Source organism: Globicephala melas, chromosome 8, assembly GCF_963455315.2.
Source record: "Globicephala melas chromosome 8, mGloMel1.2, whole genome shotgun sequence".
In the NCBI taxonomy this organism is placed as follows: Eukaryota; Metazoa; Chordata; class Mammalia; order Artiodactyla; family Delphinidae; genus Globicephala; species Globicephala melas.
In genome coordinates this window covers 6,054,138-6,070,266 of record NC_083321.1, presented here as the reverse complement: position 1 = coordinate 6,070,266, position 16,129 = coordinate 6,054,138, and the positions used below count along the sequence as shown (strand labels likewise).

Sequence of the window (16,129 nt, the reverse complement as noted above, 5' to 3'; positions counted from 1 at the left end):
CAACAAGAGATTCAGTTACTTGCCCAAGCTGTAGAAAGGGTGAAGATGGAAGCAGGGTTTGAATCCAGTTCTAATACAGATAGAGATTCTGCTTCTCAAACTGGCCTCTGCAGACCCCGGGGTACAGGAGGGGTGCCATTTAAAGCCAGAGGATAAACAGAGCATTGTTCTCCCAAGTAAGCTCAATGAACTAAATAGATCAGCCACCGGAATTCCCTGGCCCTCCGGTGGTTAGGACTCTGTGCTTCCACAGCAGGGCGCACAGGTTCGATCCTTGGTCTGGAAACTAAGATCCTGTAAGCCGCGCGGTCAAAAAAAAGAAAAGAAAAAAAGATCAGTCACCCAGTGGCCAGGGGGTGTGGAGTGAGGAATGGGGGAGTAGTTGAAAATGCATGGTCCCGGCTTCTGCTTCAGTAGGTCTAGGTAAGGAACTTGGAATATGTGGGTGAATCTTAGAAACATTTATGTTTGAAAAGTATGCCCTTATATGTCAATTTCTACACTGAGATGAAGTTTATTTTAAATTTATTTTCTATTGGAATGTCCCCCAAATATTAGGGATGGTGTGCAAAATTTACAGTTTTTTTTGGCCGTGCCAAGTGGCTTAAGGGATCTCATTTCTCTGACCAGGGATTGAACCCAGGCTGTGGCAGTGAAAGCACCAAATGAATCCTGACCATCGGACTGCCAGGGAATTCCAGCAGCACTTCTTTAAAGACCTAAATTTTCAATGAAATGGTAGTTGCTTGCAGCTCATCCCTAGGTTCCAGGATAAGGGGTTGATTTCACCCTCTTCTGCCACTAGGGTTTGAGAAGGTCTGCATTTACACTGAAGCAAATGCTACCCAGAAATGAAAATGTCTAGGGGATGGCCCAACACCCTGGACCTGGCCAAATGGAACTTCCCTTTCTAGGACAAGGTAGGGCAAACAGCAGGGTTTCCTTCCGGGAATTTCACCTGATTTATGAAAATTGTAGTTAAAAGCTGTATGGTCTGAATCTATTCCAGATCCCTCCAGCTCACCTCCTGACCCTTGGAAATGGTGGACACTTCTAAAAATTTTACCCAGTAAGTGAAATACTTCAGTTTCCTAAGACTTGTTTCCCGAAGACTGAGAGGTAGGAGAAAGTGAGAAGGGATTAGAAAAGAGGGAAAAATCACAGGCTTTAGAGTCAGACTGACTAGCTTTTAATTCTGGTTTAGCCACTTCAAATTGGCTGTGTGGCTATGAGCACGTTACTTTACTTCTCTGAGCCTATTTGCAGAAATAAGATAGAAATGTACCTCATTCATTACCTCAGTTCTAGTCTTCTAGCAACAAACAAACAAACACTTGCAGAGAGAGTCCTAAAGGGTGGGATGAGAAGTGAGAGTGTGAAAGCCCAGATCCTTGGGGGGGGGGGGGGACAGGAGGGGGGGGGCTCGGAAAGAGGAGAAGGCCAGTTAAGCAAAGCTTAGGTGGCTAGGCTTTCACATACACCAGAGGTTTCAAGGGATCTCTACTGTCCCTGGAAATTTGAACTTGGAAATATGTAGGGGCATTTTTGTTTTCCCATTGATAGGGGCTCTTCTGGTCCTTAGTAGACAGGGGCCAGAGATGCTAGACATCGTTCAATGTTCAGGACAGTCCCACATAACAGAATTGTTCCGTGTCCTGCACAGATTTCTAATGTCCCACTGGTCATTTATGTAAGAGGAAAAACCTGTTTATAATTATCTGCGCCAAGAACCCTAACTCTGTTATATATGTAAACATGTAATATTACGTGCAGTTATAGCATACACTAAATTTTCCAGGAAGTCTACTAAAATGAAACTCCAGGGAAGAATTTTCCTTGTATGAGTTCAAATCCTTACAAAGGGCATTCACTGTAAGGTCGGATCTTAACAAACGGCACCACGAAACAGGAAAGCTTCAAGTGAGCTTTATTAGGGAGCACTCCCGGGCGAGGTTCACTGGTCCGAGAGAAAGGGGCCAGAGAAGTCGCACCCGGGCGAGGGTTGGGCAAGATTTTATAGGGGAAGAAGGGAAAGGGGTGTGGTGAATCTGGGAGGGCGCAGGGTATTCCTTATTTGGTGGTCTTTTCGGGTATCCTGGGGGACCGTTAGTCCCGCCCCTCGAAAGGCGGGGAAGGCTGGGCCGGGTGCAAAGTCCCCAGGTCAGTTCTTGGAACTGGGTGGTCCGGAATGTCTCCAGGTCAGTTTCTGGAACTGGGTGGTCCGGAGAGTTTCGGTCTGATGCAACCTGTGAATCTGATTTTGTTCCCCTGCCTCGGGCCAGTTGGCCTTACATTCACCATTTCAGAAGATCATGTTTCAGACTTCCCTGGTGGCGCAGTGGTTAAGAATCCGCCTGCCAAGGCAGGGGACACGGGTTTAAGCCCTGGTCTGGGAAGATCTCACGTGCCGCGGAGTAACTAAGCCCACGTGCCACAACTACTGAAGCCCGCGCCGCCTAGAGCCTGTGCTCCGCAACAAGAGAAGCCACAGCAGTAAGAAGCCCACGCACCGCAAGGAAGAGTAGCCCCCGCTCAGCACAAGTAGAGAAAGCCCACGTGCAGCAACGAAGACCCAACGCAGCTAAAATTAATTAATTAATTAATTTAGAAAAAGAAAAGAAAAAGATCATGCCTAGATCAGTATCTGGGGTGATCCCAGTTCACAATAATCACCTTGTTACGTCTTCCGATGTGATCCTGACTGAGCATGTACATGTGGAAATGCAGATTTCTTTAGCACAAATTGCTTTCATTTTCTTTTTGCTTGATTTAAAAAATTATGTCGTTAGGTAGGATACTATCCATGAATTTTCTTTCATTCATTTAACAAATATTGACCGAGTGCACAGTAATGCATCAGGCACAATCCAGATGTCGGGATGTAAAGAGGGCATTGTAAAACATTTACTGTTAAAATGGCGTGTTGGATCTAACAGAATTGAGATCCATTGGTAGGCTGACCTGGGTTTTAATCCTAACTCCACCACCATCTACTAGTGTATAACCTGGGACACATCTTTTCACCTCTCTGAGCCTCCTTGTATTGATGCGTGTAGATTACAAGGGATCATTGCAGCTCCTCCTATCTGCTCACTGAATGGTAGCTGTCAACATTATTATTATGTTGATTGATTCCTTTATGGCACAGGTACAGTAACACCATTTTATCTTTCTCACATAATTCCTCAAACTCCGTTGCCTAGCTACCTCTTTCTTTTGAGGCTCCTCATCTCCCGCCCACTCTGAGTTGTCCAAAATCTGCAGCGATTTACTTAGTCCGAAAGAGGCGCTGGTTTCTGAGGGTATTTCCTGTGGTCTGACCTCTTTCCCCACCTTGCAGGCAACTGAGGTCTGGAGTCCACTGCTGTTATGGCTTATTACCACCACACGATGGCGCTGTTGAGGCTTGGTCCTGGACACTTCCAGGGTCTTGAGCCTGTAAGGAAGTTGAGGGGCGCTCTCTCCCTGCTCTCTCACCTCCCACCCAGCCACTTCCCTCAGGAATCCCACATCTCAGCATATGGCATCACTGTTCCCTCGGTTGTTCAGTCCACAGACCTGAAGCGTCCTTGATTCTTCCCTTCCCTGCATGCCTCACATCTAATCCATCTTCAAGTGCTCTGGTTCCACCTCCCAATGTCTCCAAGAATCATCCACTTATCTGTATTCCCACAGTCATCACTCATGGCCAAACCACCATCACTGCTGGCCTGGCTGGACCCACTCTTCCCTCCAATAATTCTCTCCACGCAGCAGCTAGAGGGGCCTCCTTAAACATAAACTGGATCAGGTTGTGGGCTGTGACGCACAGACCAGATTCTTCTTCAGGGATGGACTTGGTGTCCAGCTACTGGCTCACTGCCCTCCGCTGTCAACCCCTCAGGGCCTCGGCTGAAGAGTCATGCCCACTCCCCCAGGCAGCTGCATCTAATGACAAATCTGAAGGGTCATCTCAGCTTCAGAATTCCCTGCTGGGTCAGGGGAGGTGCCCATTGAGACTGCACGCAGATCAAATTCTCCCTCTGTTCAGTCTTGCCTCCCTCCCCTCTCTTCCACCCGTGTTGATCCTGAGAGCACTCCTTAATGGACCTCCTGCCCGCCAATCACCCTCTCTGAATCTGCTCCCCAGGGAGCCAAACCTAACTGGCACTCTCCACTTAGAACAAAATCTCAACTCCGTACCATGGCCTGTACGGCTAGGCATCACCTGGCCCCTGCCCTCCTGTCTGAACTAATCTCGTGCCCCTCACTCAGCCCCTGCCACAATGACCCTCTTCCTGTCCACAAGCTAAGTGCTTTCCAGGTTCAGGGCCTTTGCACTGGCTGTTCCCTCTGCCTGGAGAGACTCCCCCTGCTCTGTAGGGGGCAGGTTCCTTCCCAGCTCTCCTGTCTCAGCCTAAATGCTATTTCTTCAGAATAAGGACCACCTCGTCTAAAGGAGCCCCCTCCCTCTCTCTCAGAACACTGTATCTTTCAACATCCATCATACCCTGTCCTTACTTTGCTTATTCCCACTGGACTGTTTTTTTGTTTGTTTTTTCTTTATTTTTACATTTTTCTAGCAAATCATAGTTTAAACAAGTTAAATGAAGTCAGATAATTTCAAAAGCAAAACTATAAAATTTCTTTCAAATAAATTTACAGCAAAATATTATTTGATGTGGGACATAGGTGCATTTGATCAGATGTGAGAAGATGTGGGGTGGGGACCCCAAAAGTCTGACAGACTAAGACCAACAAGGGTCAAAAAATGACCCTGCCTTGGCCCTTAGTGGATTTACTGTAATATTTCTTCGATGATTTGATGGATGAATGGATGGAAATTCTGGGCCCAAAGTCTTGAGCCCAGACTCCTTTCCTAGAGGTGAATATATCTCAGGGAACATCTCTCAGCCTTGAGTGAGCAGCTCTGGTCCACTTCCAGGTCTCCCTGGCTGAATCATTAGGCCTAGGGTTAGTGTACTGACCTTCCCCACCTCCACCCCCAAGGGCTCTAGAGCTCCATGCATAAATCGATGCATACCCTCACTGCTTTGTGGCTAAGATCTCAGGCTGCAGCAGCTTCAGAAAGCCCCTGAAGATTTTTTTTTTTTAAATAAATTTATTTATTTTATTTATTTATTTTTGGCTATGTTGGATCTTTGTTGCTGTGCGCGGGCTTTCTCTAGTTGCAGCGAGCAGGGATTACTCTTTGTTGTGGTGCGCGGGCTTCTCATCGTGGAGGCTTCTCTTGTTGCGGAGCACGGGGTCTTCAGTAGCTGTGGCACGTGGGCTCAGTAGTTGTGGCGCACGGGCTCAATTGCTACGCAGCATGTGGGATCTTCCCAGACCAGGGCTCGAACCCATGTCCCCTGCATTGGCAGGCGGATTCTTAACGACTGCGCCACCAGGGAAGCCCCCCTGAAGATTCTTGTTACACCCTAATCCCAGAATGACCTCACCTCACTGTTGTATAACTCCTAGGAATCATCCGATAACAGCAACAACAATAATAATAACGCATAGCTAGTGCTTACTCTGTGCCCCATATTACACCCTTCATAGGAATTACCTTTTAATTTAGAAAGGTCATCTCCAAGTGACCAGAGGCCTTCAAGGTCCTGAAGTAGGAGAGGATGACATTTTAATAACTCCCTCAGTGGAACCCACTTCAATCTCTGCCTTAATCAGCCATCAAGTTGTTATTTTGGGGAGTTTGGTCAGATGAGGTGTCGCGATTTAAAACCTGAAACTAGGGGCTTCCCTGGTGGCACGTGGTTAGGAATCCACCTGCCAAGGCAGGGGACACGGGTTCGATCCCTGGTCCGGGAAGATGCCACATGCTGTGGAGCAACTAAGCCTGTGTGCCACAAATACTGAGACTGTGCTCTAGAGCCCGCGAGCCACAACTACTGAAGCCCGTGCGCTTAGAGCCCGTGCTCCACAACAAGAGTAGCCACTGCAATGAGAAGCCCACGCACCGCAACGAAGAGTAGCCCCCACTTGGCACAACTAGAGAAAGCCCACATGCAGCAATGAAGACCCAACGCAGCCAAAAATAAATAAATAAAATTTAAAAAAAAGAATAAATTGGGTTATTTGTCTTTATTATTGAGCTGTAAGAGTTTTTTATATAGTCTAGATACAATTCCCTTATCGGATATGTGATTTGCAAATCTCTTTTCCCATCCTGTGGGGTGTCTTCCACTCTCTCGATGGTGTCCAGGGAAGCACAAGTTCTAAATGTTTATCTATCACTTATTAACTATAAGACTTTCAGCGAATAGCTCTGCTTCTCTGAGCATTTCTTCATCTGTAGGGTAAGCATATAGATGTCTTGCAGGGACGAGATGAGAGTACAATAAAATGAGGCACATAAAGCCCAGGTCCCAGGTCCCAGGGCTTGGTTGGGCTTGAACATAACCTACCTGCTCCTAAGTCTCTCAAGGCAGGAAGGGAGGCTCAAGGTCACGGGTGATCCACAGGCCTCTCCATTACTTCTACTCGCTCTTGAGGGCAGAAACCCTGTCAACTTTGCTCATTCATTGCTTTCTCCTCAGGGCCTAAGCACAGCCATAGCTCACTGAATATGCGATAAATGAATGGGTGAAAAGGAGATGGAATTCATTGCCCAAGGTCACAGACAATGAATGGGAAATCTGGGACTTCTTTCTGTTTGTTTTGTTCTTTCTACAAGTATTTTCTCTTCTTCCTTTTTTTAAAAAAATTTTTATTGGAGTATAGTTGATTAACAATGTTGTGTTAGTTTCAGGCGTACAGCAAAGTGGATCAGTTATACATATACATATATCCACTCTTTTTTAGATTCTTTTCCCATATTGGTCATTACAGAGCATTGAGTAGAAATTCCCTGTGCTATACAGTAGGATTTTATTTTATGTTATTTATTTTATTTTATTTTATATTTTTCATTTCATTTTATTTTATTTTCTGGCCACACGGCAGGCAGGATCTTACTTCCCCGACCATGGATGGAACCTGTGCCCCCTTCAGTGGAAACACCAAGTCCCAACCACTAGACTGCCAGGGAATTCCCTATTTTATATATAGTAGTGTGTATATGTCAATTCCAATCTCCCAATTTATCTCTCCCCCCGTTTCCCCCTGGTAACCATAAGTTTGCTTTCTACATCTGTGACTCTGTTTCTGGTTTGTAAATTAGTTCATTTGTACCATTTATTTTAGACCACATATAAATGATATCATATATTTGTCTTTCTCTGTCTGACTTACTTCACTCAGTATGACAATCTCTAGGTCTATCCATGTTGCTGCAAATGGCATTATTTTGTTCTTTTTTATGGCTGAGTAATATTCCATTGTACAATATGTATGTACCACATCTTCTTTATCCACCCCTCTGTTGATGGGGGAAACCTGGGACTTCTGACTCCCTGGCTGGGATATACCTGATGATGCCTGTCTCTGTCTGCTCAGGCTGCTGTAACAAAATACCACAGACTGGAGGCTTAAACAAACATTTATTCCTCAGTTCTGGAGGCTGGGAAGTCCTAAATTAAGGTGCCAGCAGACCAGGGCCTAGTGAAGGCCTTCTTCCTGGTTTGTCATTTGCTGCTCTCTAGCTGTATCCTCCCACGGTGGAAAGAGAGGGGGCTCTGGTTTCTTCTGCTTCTTATAAGGGCTGGGGCCCCACTCTCATGATCTCATCTAACCCTAAATACCTCCCAAAGTACCACCGAACATCATCACATATGAGTTTTGGGGGGGACACAAACATTTAGTCCATAGCAATGCCTAACTCAGTGGTATTAGGTGAACTTTGTATTTAGTGAATAATAGCTTTTAAAAAAAAAGTTTAGCTTTGGTAAAATTGTAAAAAAATAATTCTTTTACACATTTTAGGCCCCAGGTTGACCTAGAAAATTAGTTTGTGATATCTGAGCAGTGACATAAGACATATGGATATAAGTATGCTGTTTAAAGATTTCCATCTTTAGCAAAATTTCTGTCCATCTAAGAAAAAACATTTGCCTCTGGATCTCCACTTGGATGCCCTGCAGGCACATCAAACTTAACTTTTTTTTTTTTTTTTTTTTTGCCATGAAGTTTGTGGGATCTTATTTCCTGGACCAGGGATTGAACCCCACCAGCCTGCAGTGGAAGCGTGGAGTCCTAACCACTGGACCACCAGGGAATTTGCAAACTTAACCTTTTCAGGGCTGAACTCATCATCTCCCCCCACTGCACTCCCACCAAACCCTCCATCCTCTCGTTTCATGAAGGGCTCCACCAGAGGCCCAAGCCAGACACCCAGGAGGACACTGAGGAGGTGCCCTTGACTCTCTACCCTCATTCCCCACAGTCAGTCTTCACCAAACGCTGCCAAATTTGCCTCCTAAACACTCCGTCCTGGCTCATCTTCCCACCGTGGCAGCCTCCACCCTTGTCTGCTAGCCTCCAACCCGCAGCCTCCTAACCCTCACCCGTGGGGCAGCCAAATGTCACTCCTCTGACTAAAGCCTGATAAAACCCCCTTATTTCTCTGACCTAATTCCCAAGCATTCCCCACCTGGTCCGTGCCACTCCAGCCACACTGGCCTCCTGACTCACCAGGCACACACCCGTCTCAGGGCTTTTGAACTTACGTTAGCCCCAGCCTAGAATGTTCATTCCCAGGTATCACACAGCTCTCGTTCCACTCCTTCCAGTCTTTGCTCAAATATTCCCTCTTTTGATCCCCTATTTTCTTTTTTTTTTTTTTGCCGTGCCCCGGCTTGACCAGGAATCAAATCCGTGCGCCCTGCAGTAGAAGCGCAGATTCCTAACCACTGGACAGCCAGGGAATTCCATGATACCCTATTTTATAAATTTATTTATTTTTATTTATTTTTAGCTGCTTTGGGTCTTCGTTGCTGCGCACAGGCTTTCTCTAGTTGCAGCGAGCGGGGGCTACTCTTCATTGCGGTGTGCGGGCTTCTCATGGCGGTGCCTTCTTTTGTTGTGGACCACCAGCTCTAGGCGCGCGGGCTTCAGTAGTTGTGGCTCACGGGCTGTAGAGCGCAGGCTCAGTAGTTGTGGCGCATGGGCTTAGTTGCTCCGCGGCCCCGCGGCACGTGCGATCTTCCCGGACCAGGGCCCGAACCCGTGTCCCCTGCATTGGCAGGTGGATTCTTAACTACTGTGCCACCAGGGAAGTCCCGATCCCCTATTTTAAATTGCTTTTCTCTGAATTTTCTCTTGCCATTTTGGCTTTTTCCCCCTGTATCATTTGTTTTACCTGCCTGGCTGTTGTGTCCTCCCCCAGAACACGAAGCGTCCTTGTCTGTATTGTGCAGTGTGGCGTCCTCAGCACCTGGAGCAGCCCCAGGCACCGAGCAGGTGCTCGGTAGGTATCTGCTGGTGAATACATGGCTTCCCAACACCTACAGAACAAGGCCCACACTGGACCTGGCCCTGCCTCCGCCTCCGCCTCCAGTCTCACTCCCTTCCCGGCCTTTTCAAGGCTGATTAATGCCAAAGTACTTGTAGTTCTCCCCCATACACTATGCTCCTCTCCTGTACTTTTGCTCACGCTGGGCTTGGAAAGCTCTCCTCTTCTCCTCTGCCACCATGTGCCTGCTGACTCCCACTCAACCTTCTAGAATTTAGACTCCAATTGAGTGTGGCCTCCTCCAGGAAGCTCTCCCAGATCACCCTTCCCCTATGCCCCGGCTCTGTTGAATATCCATTTTGTGGGCTCCCACCGTACCCTTCACTTGCCATATTATTGAAATTATCTTCCCTACTAAACTTTAAACTCCTCCGCGACAGCGACTGGTTCTTTCTGGTTTCCTCTGGCTCTGCTTCCCACCATCCCCCCCTCCCCCCCCACCAAGCAGTGTCTGCCACTTGGGAGGAGTTCAGTGCTCTGGGCCTGAAAGAAGAATGATGTGGGCCTCAGAGTCACCGCTGGGAATCAAGTGGGCTGTCCGAAAGCCTGATTTCCTCCGGGGACAGGTAACGATGAAAGCCGAAAATCTGATAATATTCAGCTTCTCCCCATGGACTTCAACTGGGCAGACCTGTTTTTTTTTATATTTTATGATAAGAAACAGTACAGTGGTTAAGAGAATGTACTTGGAGTCAGACCTCTGGGTCTGAATCCAGACTCTGCCATGTTCCTAGTTGTGTGACCTTGGGCAAGTTACATAACCACTCCGTGCCTCAGTTTCCTCATCTGGGCCTTGAAATAACAGTAGTGCCTACCTCACTGCATTGCCATGAGGACTCAATGAATTACTGCATGAAAAGTGTTTAGAATGGAGTCTGGCACTTAATAATCACTATATAGTATTAGCTAGTGTGATTAAAATTGCCTTTTAAAATAAGTTTTAAAACAGAGTCAGTGGGCTTCCCTGGTGGCACAGTGGTTGAGAGTCCACCTGCCGATGCAGGGGACACGGGTTCACGCCCTGGTCCGGGAAGATCCCACTTGCCGCGGAGCGGCTGGGCCCGTGAGCCACGGCCGCTGAGCCTGCGCGTCCGGAGCCTGTGCTCCGCAAGGGGAGAGGCCACAACAGTGAGAGGCCCGCGTACCGCAAAAAAAAAACCAAAAAACAAAACAGAGTCAGTATACTCAGAGACATAGAGGACAGACTTGTGGTTGCCAAGGTCGGGGAGGGAAGGACTGGGGGTTTGGGGTTAGCAGATGCAAACTAGTATATCTAGGATGGGTAAACAACAAGGTCCAACTGTAGAGCACAGGGAACTATATTCAATATCCTGTGATAAACCATATGGAAAAGAATATAAAAAAGGATGTATATATGTGTGTAACTGAGTCACTTTGCTGTACAGCAGAAATTAACACAACATGGTAAATCAACTATACTTCAATACAATTTTCTTAAAAAGGGAGTCAACATAAAGAAAAGGGTTTGATAAACAACAGTACAAGGAAGAGGTGGGCCAGGCACAGAAACCCCAAGACCAAGGGGGTGGGGCTGTAGGCTTAGTGAAGTCAGAAGCACCTGGGCCTAGATCCAGTCCCCGCCAGCACTGGTGAACCGTCAGGACTGGACTTCAGCTCTGTGGGTCTCAGCTTCCCAGCGTGGCCAGATCACCAGAAGCCAATGTGCTTGTCCAGCAGCTAAATGACCAATTTGCAGAATTGCCGATTGCTTTTTTCAAGTTGTATTTTACCTCTGGCTTGACATTTTATAAGCAAACAAGCTGGTCACCCAACCCTTCCCCCACTTTCACTGCCCCTGCCCCAGCAACTGCCCACTCCCCCGAATCATGTCTCACAGTCCTTAACACCACCCTCACTACTGCCTTTGCTCCCACCTGTGCCCCTTCCTCTATTTCAAAAAAAATACAAATAGGGCCACCCCAGACCCTTTCTGGGGTTTCATGATATCAAAACCATTTTCAGGGCTTCCCTGGTGGCGCGGTGGTTGAGAGTCCGCCTGCTGATGCAGGGGACGCGGGTTCGTGCCCCGGTCCGGGAAGATCCCACATGCCGCGGAGCAGCTGGGCCCATGAGCCATGGCCGCTGAGCCTGTGCGTCCGGAGCCTATGCTCCGCAACGGGAGAGGCCACAACAGTGAGAGGCCCGTGTACCGCAAAAAAAAAAAAAAAAAAAAAAAAAAATTTTCATAATACTGCTGACACGTTATTTGCCTTTTCTACCCTCCCTGTTTCTGAGTACAGTGTTTTCCAGAGGCTGCATGACGTGCAATATCGTAACAGATGCAGCAGAAACATGAGAATCCAGTTGTCTCCTATTAAGCCAGACATTCAGGAGATTTGCAAAAGAGTAAAATAGCCACTCTTCACTACTTTAAAAAGAAAAGTTGTTTTTCATAACATATATTATCTCTGTAAACACATAATGGGATTAGTGTTAATTTAAATAAATAGTAAGGAACTTCCCTGGTGGTGCAGTGGTTAAGAATCCGCCTGCCAATGCAGGGGACACGGGCTTGAGCCCTGGTCTGGGAATATCCCACATGCTGTGGAACAACTAAGCCCGTGCACCACAACTACTGAGCCCGCGCTCTAGAGCCCGCGAGCCACAACTACCGAAGCCCGCATGCCTATAGCCCATGCTTGGCAACAAGAGAAGCCACCTAAATGAGAAGCCCGCGCACCACAACGAAAAGTAGCCCCCGCTAGCCACAACTAGAGAAAGCCCGCGCACAGCAACAAAGACCCAATGTAGCCAAAAAAAAAGAATAGTCAAAACCAATTGAAAAGTGGGCAAAGGGCATGAGAATTTTACAGAAAATAACCCAGCTTTTAAATATCTAAAAGATGCAACTTCACTCATAAGACAGATGAGAACACAACTCAAATGAGATGCAATTTTTTCACCTATTAGATGGTAAAGATTAAAAATTTTGATAACACTATTGATGAGAGTGGGGAATTATTATTATCATCATGCAGTGCTGACAATAATGCAAATGGTTACAGCCTTTGTGGAGGGTAATCAGTAATATCTATCAAAATTACAAGTGCTTATGCTTAGATATAATTCCACTTCCAGGAACTTAAACCATAGAAATAGCTGCACATACTAAAGAGATGAACAAGGATTTTTTTAGAGCATTGTTTTTGTTTGTAAATGTCCAACAATAAGAGACTGGTTAAACAAAATAAAAATACACCCAGAGAATTCCCTGGCAGTCCAGTGGTTAGGCCTCCACGCTTTCACTGCCGGGACCCAGGTTCAGTCCCTGGTTGGGTGACTAAGATCCTGCAAGCCGCGTGGCACAGCCAAAAAAAAAAAAAACCAAAACCAAAAACACCCAGTGGGATACTAGATAGCAATCAAAAAGAATAAGGCAGATCTATGTGTACCGACGTGGAATGAACTTGAGGCAAGCTCATTGGGGAAAAAAGAAAGGGGCAAAACAGGGGACAGCATGCTACTGCTGGTGTAAAGACATGTGTATAGACAACATATTCATGTGTGTTCATACATGCATAGGCTATCTCTGAAATCATTTTTACAATGGCCTACAGGCCTTACATAATCTAACCTGCCCCCTGGCACCTTGTCACGACCCCTCTGACTCATCCCTCTTTCCCCTTAGCTCTGCTCCACCTGCATTGGCCACCTTGCTTTTCTGGACCACCCCAGGCACCCACCTGCCTTACGCTTCCCAATAGCTGGCAGGAACACTGTTGTCCCAGAGGTCCATGGGGCTCACTTCCTCCCCTCCTTCAAGCCTCCGTTCAAATCTCCCCTTCCCCGTGAGGCCTACACAGACCACCCTAATAAAGCTACATCCTTTACACTTTATTTCCTCTTGCCCTTCTCTATTGATGCATGAGTTTTTGGCTGTGCTGTTCATGGCTTGACAGAAATGGGACTACTGGGCTTGTGGATTTTTTTATGAGAACTTCATGGTCAAAATAAAGTGCTAATTTCAGTCCCCTGGTAGTTGGAAGCACAGTTTTCCTGAACCCCGCACTCCCAGATATTTCTTCTTTCAAAGCAGTCCAGAGGTCTGGGTGAGCTGCTGGGTGTATGGGGGTGAGGGAGGGACCTGAGGGCACTTGACCTGGTCAGAGAGTAATGGGCGTATTCCCAGGGGCTATTAAAGGCTGGCTGCTGAGCTTCCTGGACAGGGCTGACTGATGGGAGGCCCTCTTGGCCCAGACCAGGTGGTGGAGCCGCCGCCACTGCTGCAGCCAGTAGAGCATCTCCACTTTGTCATGCTTCATCTTGTCCAGGTAGCGCCGCCCCTTGAAGGTCACTGGCTCACCAAAGACTAACTCGATCTCCTCCAGGAGGGGAACCAAAGGAGCCTCCACTAGACCGAGCCTCTTATGGAGATGGTTGCGGATCTGATTCTCCTCCAGGAAGCGACTCAGGCCCATGTCGGTCTTGTGGAAGAAGCGGTTAGGGTCGGAGGCTTGTCGCTCAAACCACTCCAGTTTCCCCAGCAATACCTCCCGCAGCTGAATGGGCTGCAAGGCCTGCTCCCAGGCACTCACCAGTGACGGCAGCTGCCTCAGGCGGGCATTGGAGCTGTACTTGATGGCCATGTCCAGCCGGTCTTTGTCAGGGACCTCAAGCATGGACCACAGCTGCTCCAGACGCTTCTGTAGGCTCAGGATTTTGTGAGAGTCTTCCAGGAGGCTGTTGTTCTCAGTTCCCAGCCTGTGCTCCAGCACCGTGTCCCAATCCCACTCTCCTGGCACAAAGTCTGGCTCGTCGTCTTCTAGCAAGGGAGGTGGGTGCTGAATCTTTCGGGACTCTCTGACAGGGGCCACGATCTCCACAGGAACCTCCTCTTCATACATTTGGAAGATGACATGGAGGAAGTCTGTCTCCTGGGTGGTGAGGTACTTGAAGTAGTCACCCACAGACAAAGTCGTTTTCCACCAGTTCAGCCATGAGGCCTTGTTTGACCACTTCTCCCAGCTTTTACGTGCTTGGAATGATGTGAAGGAGGACATCTTATCAGGGTTGGACTGTAAAGTGTTAGCTCTCAGGGAAGAAAGTCCAGCCAGCTTGGTGTTGATGAAACGATGCTGTTTTTCTTGACGTAGAAAGACTGAGAATAGGAAGGCCGACCAGTCTTTATTGGCTGCAGGCTCAACCAGGGGCCCCTGGTCAAAAGAGAAGTGGTCCTTAGAGACATGGCTCATCAGCTTCTTGTACACCTCCCTGATGCTACTGCCCAAAGTGCAATCAGTATCCATTTCCTCGATAAGTTTGGGTTCCAGTTCACCAGCCAGGTGGTTGTATAGGACTCCGGCCCCCTCAACGTGGAAGGAATCCAAAAAGTTTCTTGCTGAGACCTGTACAGCAGCTGCCTGGACCACCTGATTTCTTAGCTTCAAAGTAACAGTCACTGGCTGTGGTTCAAGTGGATGGGATCTGGGGGACTGGTGGCTCCACTGCTCTGAGGCTTCCTTCTCCTCAAGGCCCTTCAACATTCTCTGCAGCTCTTCCATGTGATGTGCTGCAGCTGGGCGGTAGGTCAGGGCCCCCAAGAGTGGGGGCAGGCCCGAGTCCAGCGGTGAGTAGTGAGACCACCCCAATTGCATGTTCTTCATCCTCTGCTTCAGGTCCTCAGCCACAGTGTCCCCTGCCAGCTCTGGTTTGCTCTCTGCAACCAGGACCAGTGGGGTTAAGGGGCGAGGAGAGAATGGAGGAAGGCCCAACTCATCTGCTAGTTTCCAGCCCTCACGCAGAGAGGGCATGGACTGGCCCCTCTGGAGCTGGGAGGAGAGGGGCAAGTGGGAGGTGGGGGGAACCTGGTTGGGGGTAGCCACAGAGGACCCAGGCAGTGAGGCAATCTGTGAACTGAAGTTGCTTTCTCTCCCCTTTTGCATGGTGGACAGCCAGCGGAGAGGCTTCTTCTTCTTCAGCTGGGGAATGGACTTCCATTCCTTCACTGGGTCCGGTTCAGGCTCACTGACAAGCTCTCGCGGGCGGCTGAGTTGGATGAGGTAGTTCAGGCTGAGGTTGGAATATGGCACTTGGGCAAAGCCAGTGCTGTGATGCCACGGGATAGGGCAGAGCCTGAAAGCCGCAGTGGGGCCGAGGGGGCGCAGTCTGGACACGCAGACTTGGACCTGCCCTTCCTTCAGCAGGGCGCGGAAGTCGGCGAGCAGGCCACGGTAGACCTCGGGACCGGTAAGGAAGACTGTGCAGTCCCTGGCGAGGCTGGCGGCCAACCGGGTGAGCGTGGCTGATTCGGTGAAGACAGCTGCGGGGGTCGACATGATCTTCTGAAGGTGCAGGTAGCGTACGAAGAGCTGCTCGCTGCTGAGCAGCACGTAGACCAGGAGCCGCTCCCGCAGCCTCTGATTGTTCAAGTAGCTCAGACCAGGTTCGGTGGGGGGCTCCTGCCAGCTGCACTTTAGCTCATCCAGGATGACCTCGGTGAAACGGAGTCGTACCTTGCGAGGCGCGCGCGCCTCCAGCCCGCTGTTGGCCAGCCGCTCCGCTACCTGGCGGCAGAGCGACGCCACCGTCAGCCGTGAGACCGGTAGGGGCAGCAGCATCAGGACCTCCTGCGAGAGGCGCTTCTGAGACTCTGTGCGCGTCGTCGTGCGGGGGAAGAGCGACAGCGGACGCAGCAACCGGTGGTAAAACCGCTGGAACTCGGGCTTATACGGCTCCATCTTAGACCAGGCGGCGCTGGCGGCGCCGGCGGTTACTAAG

General features: G+C 48.7%; 1 protein-coding gene across 1 annotated transcript; it reads right to left on the bottom strand.

Moving 5' to 3' along the window:
• Positions 1–12,521: 12,521 nt before the first annotated feature.
• CCDC87 (coiled-coil domain containing 87) lies at positions 12,522–16,089 on the bottom strand. Its single transcript, XM_030833471.2, is given in 2 exon segments — positions 12,522–13,519; positions 13,522–16,089. Coding segments are annotated over 2 exon segments (2,730 nt in total). The 3' UTR covers positions 12,522–13,357.
• Between the last annotated feature and the right edge of the window lie 40 nt (positions 16,090–16,129).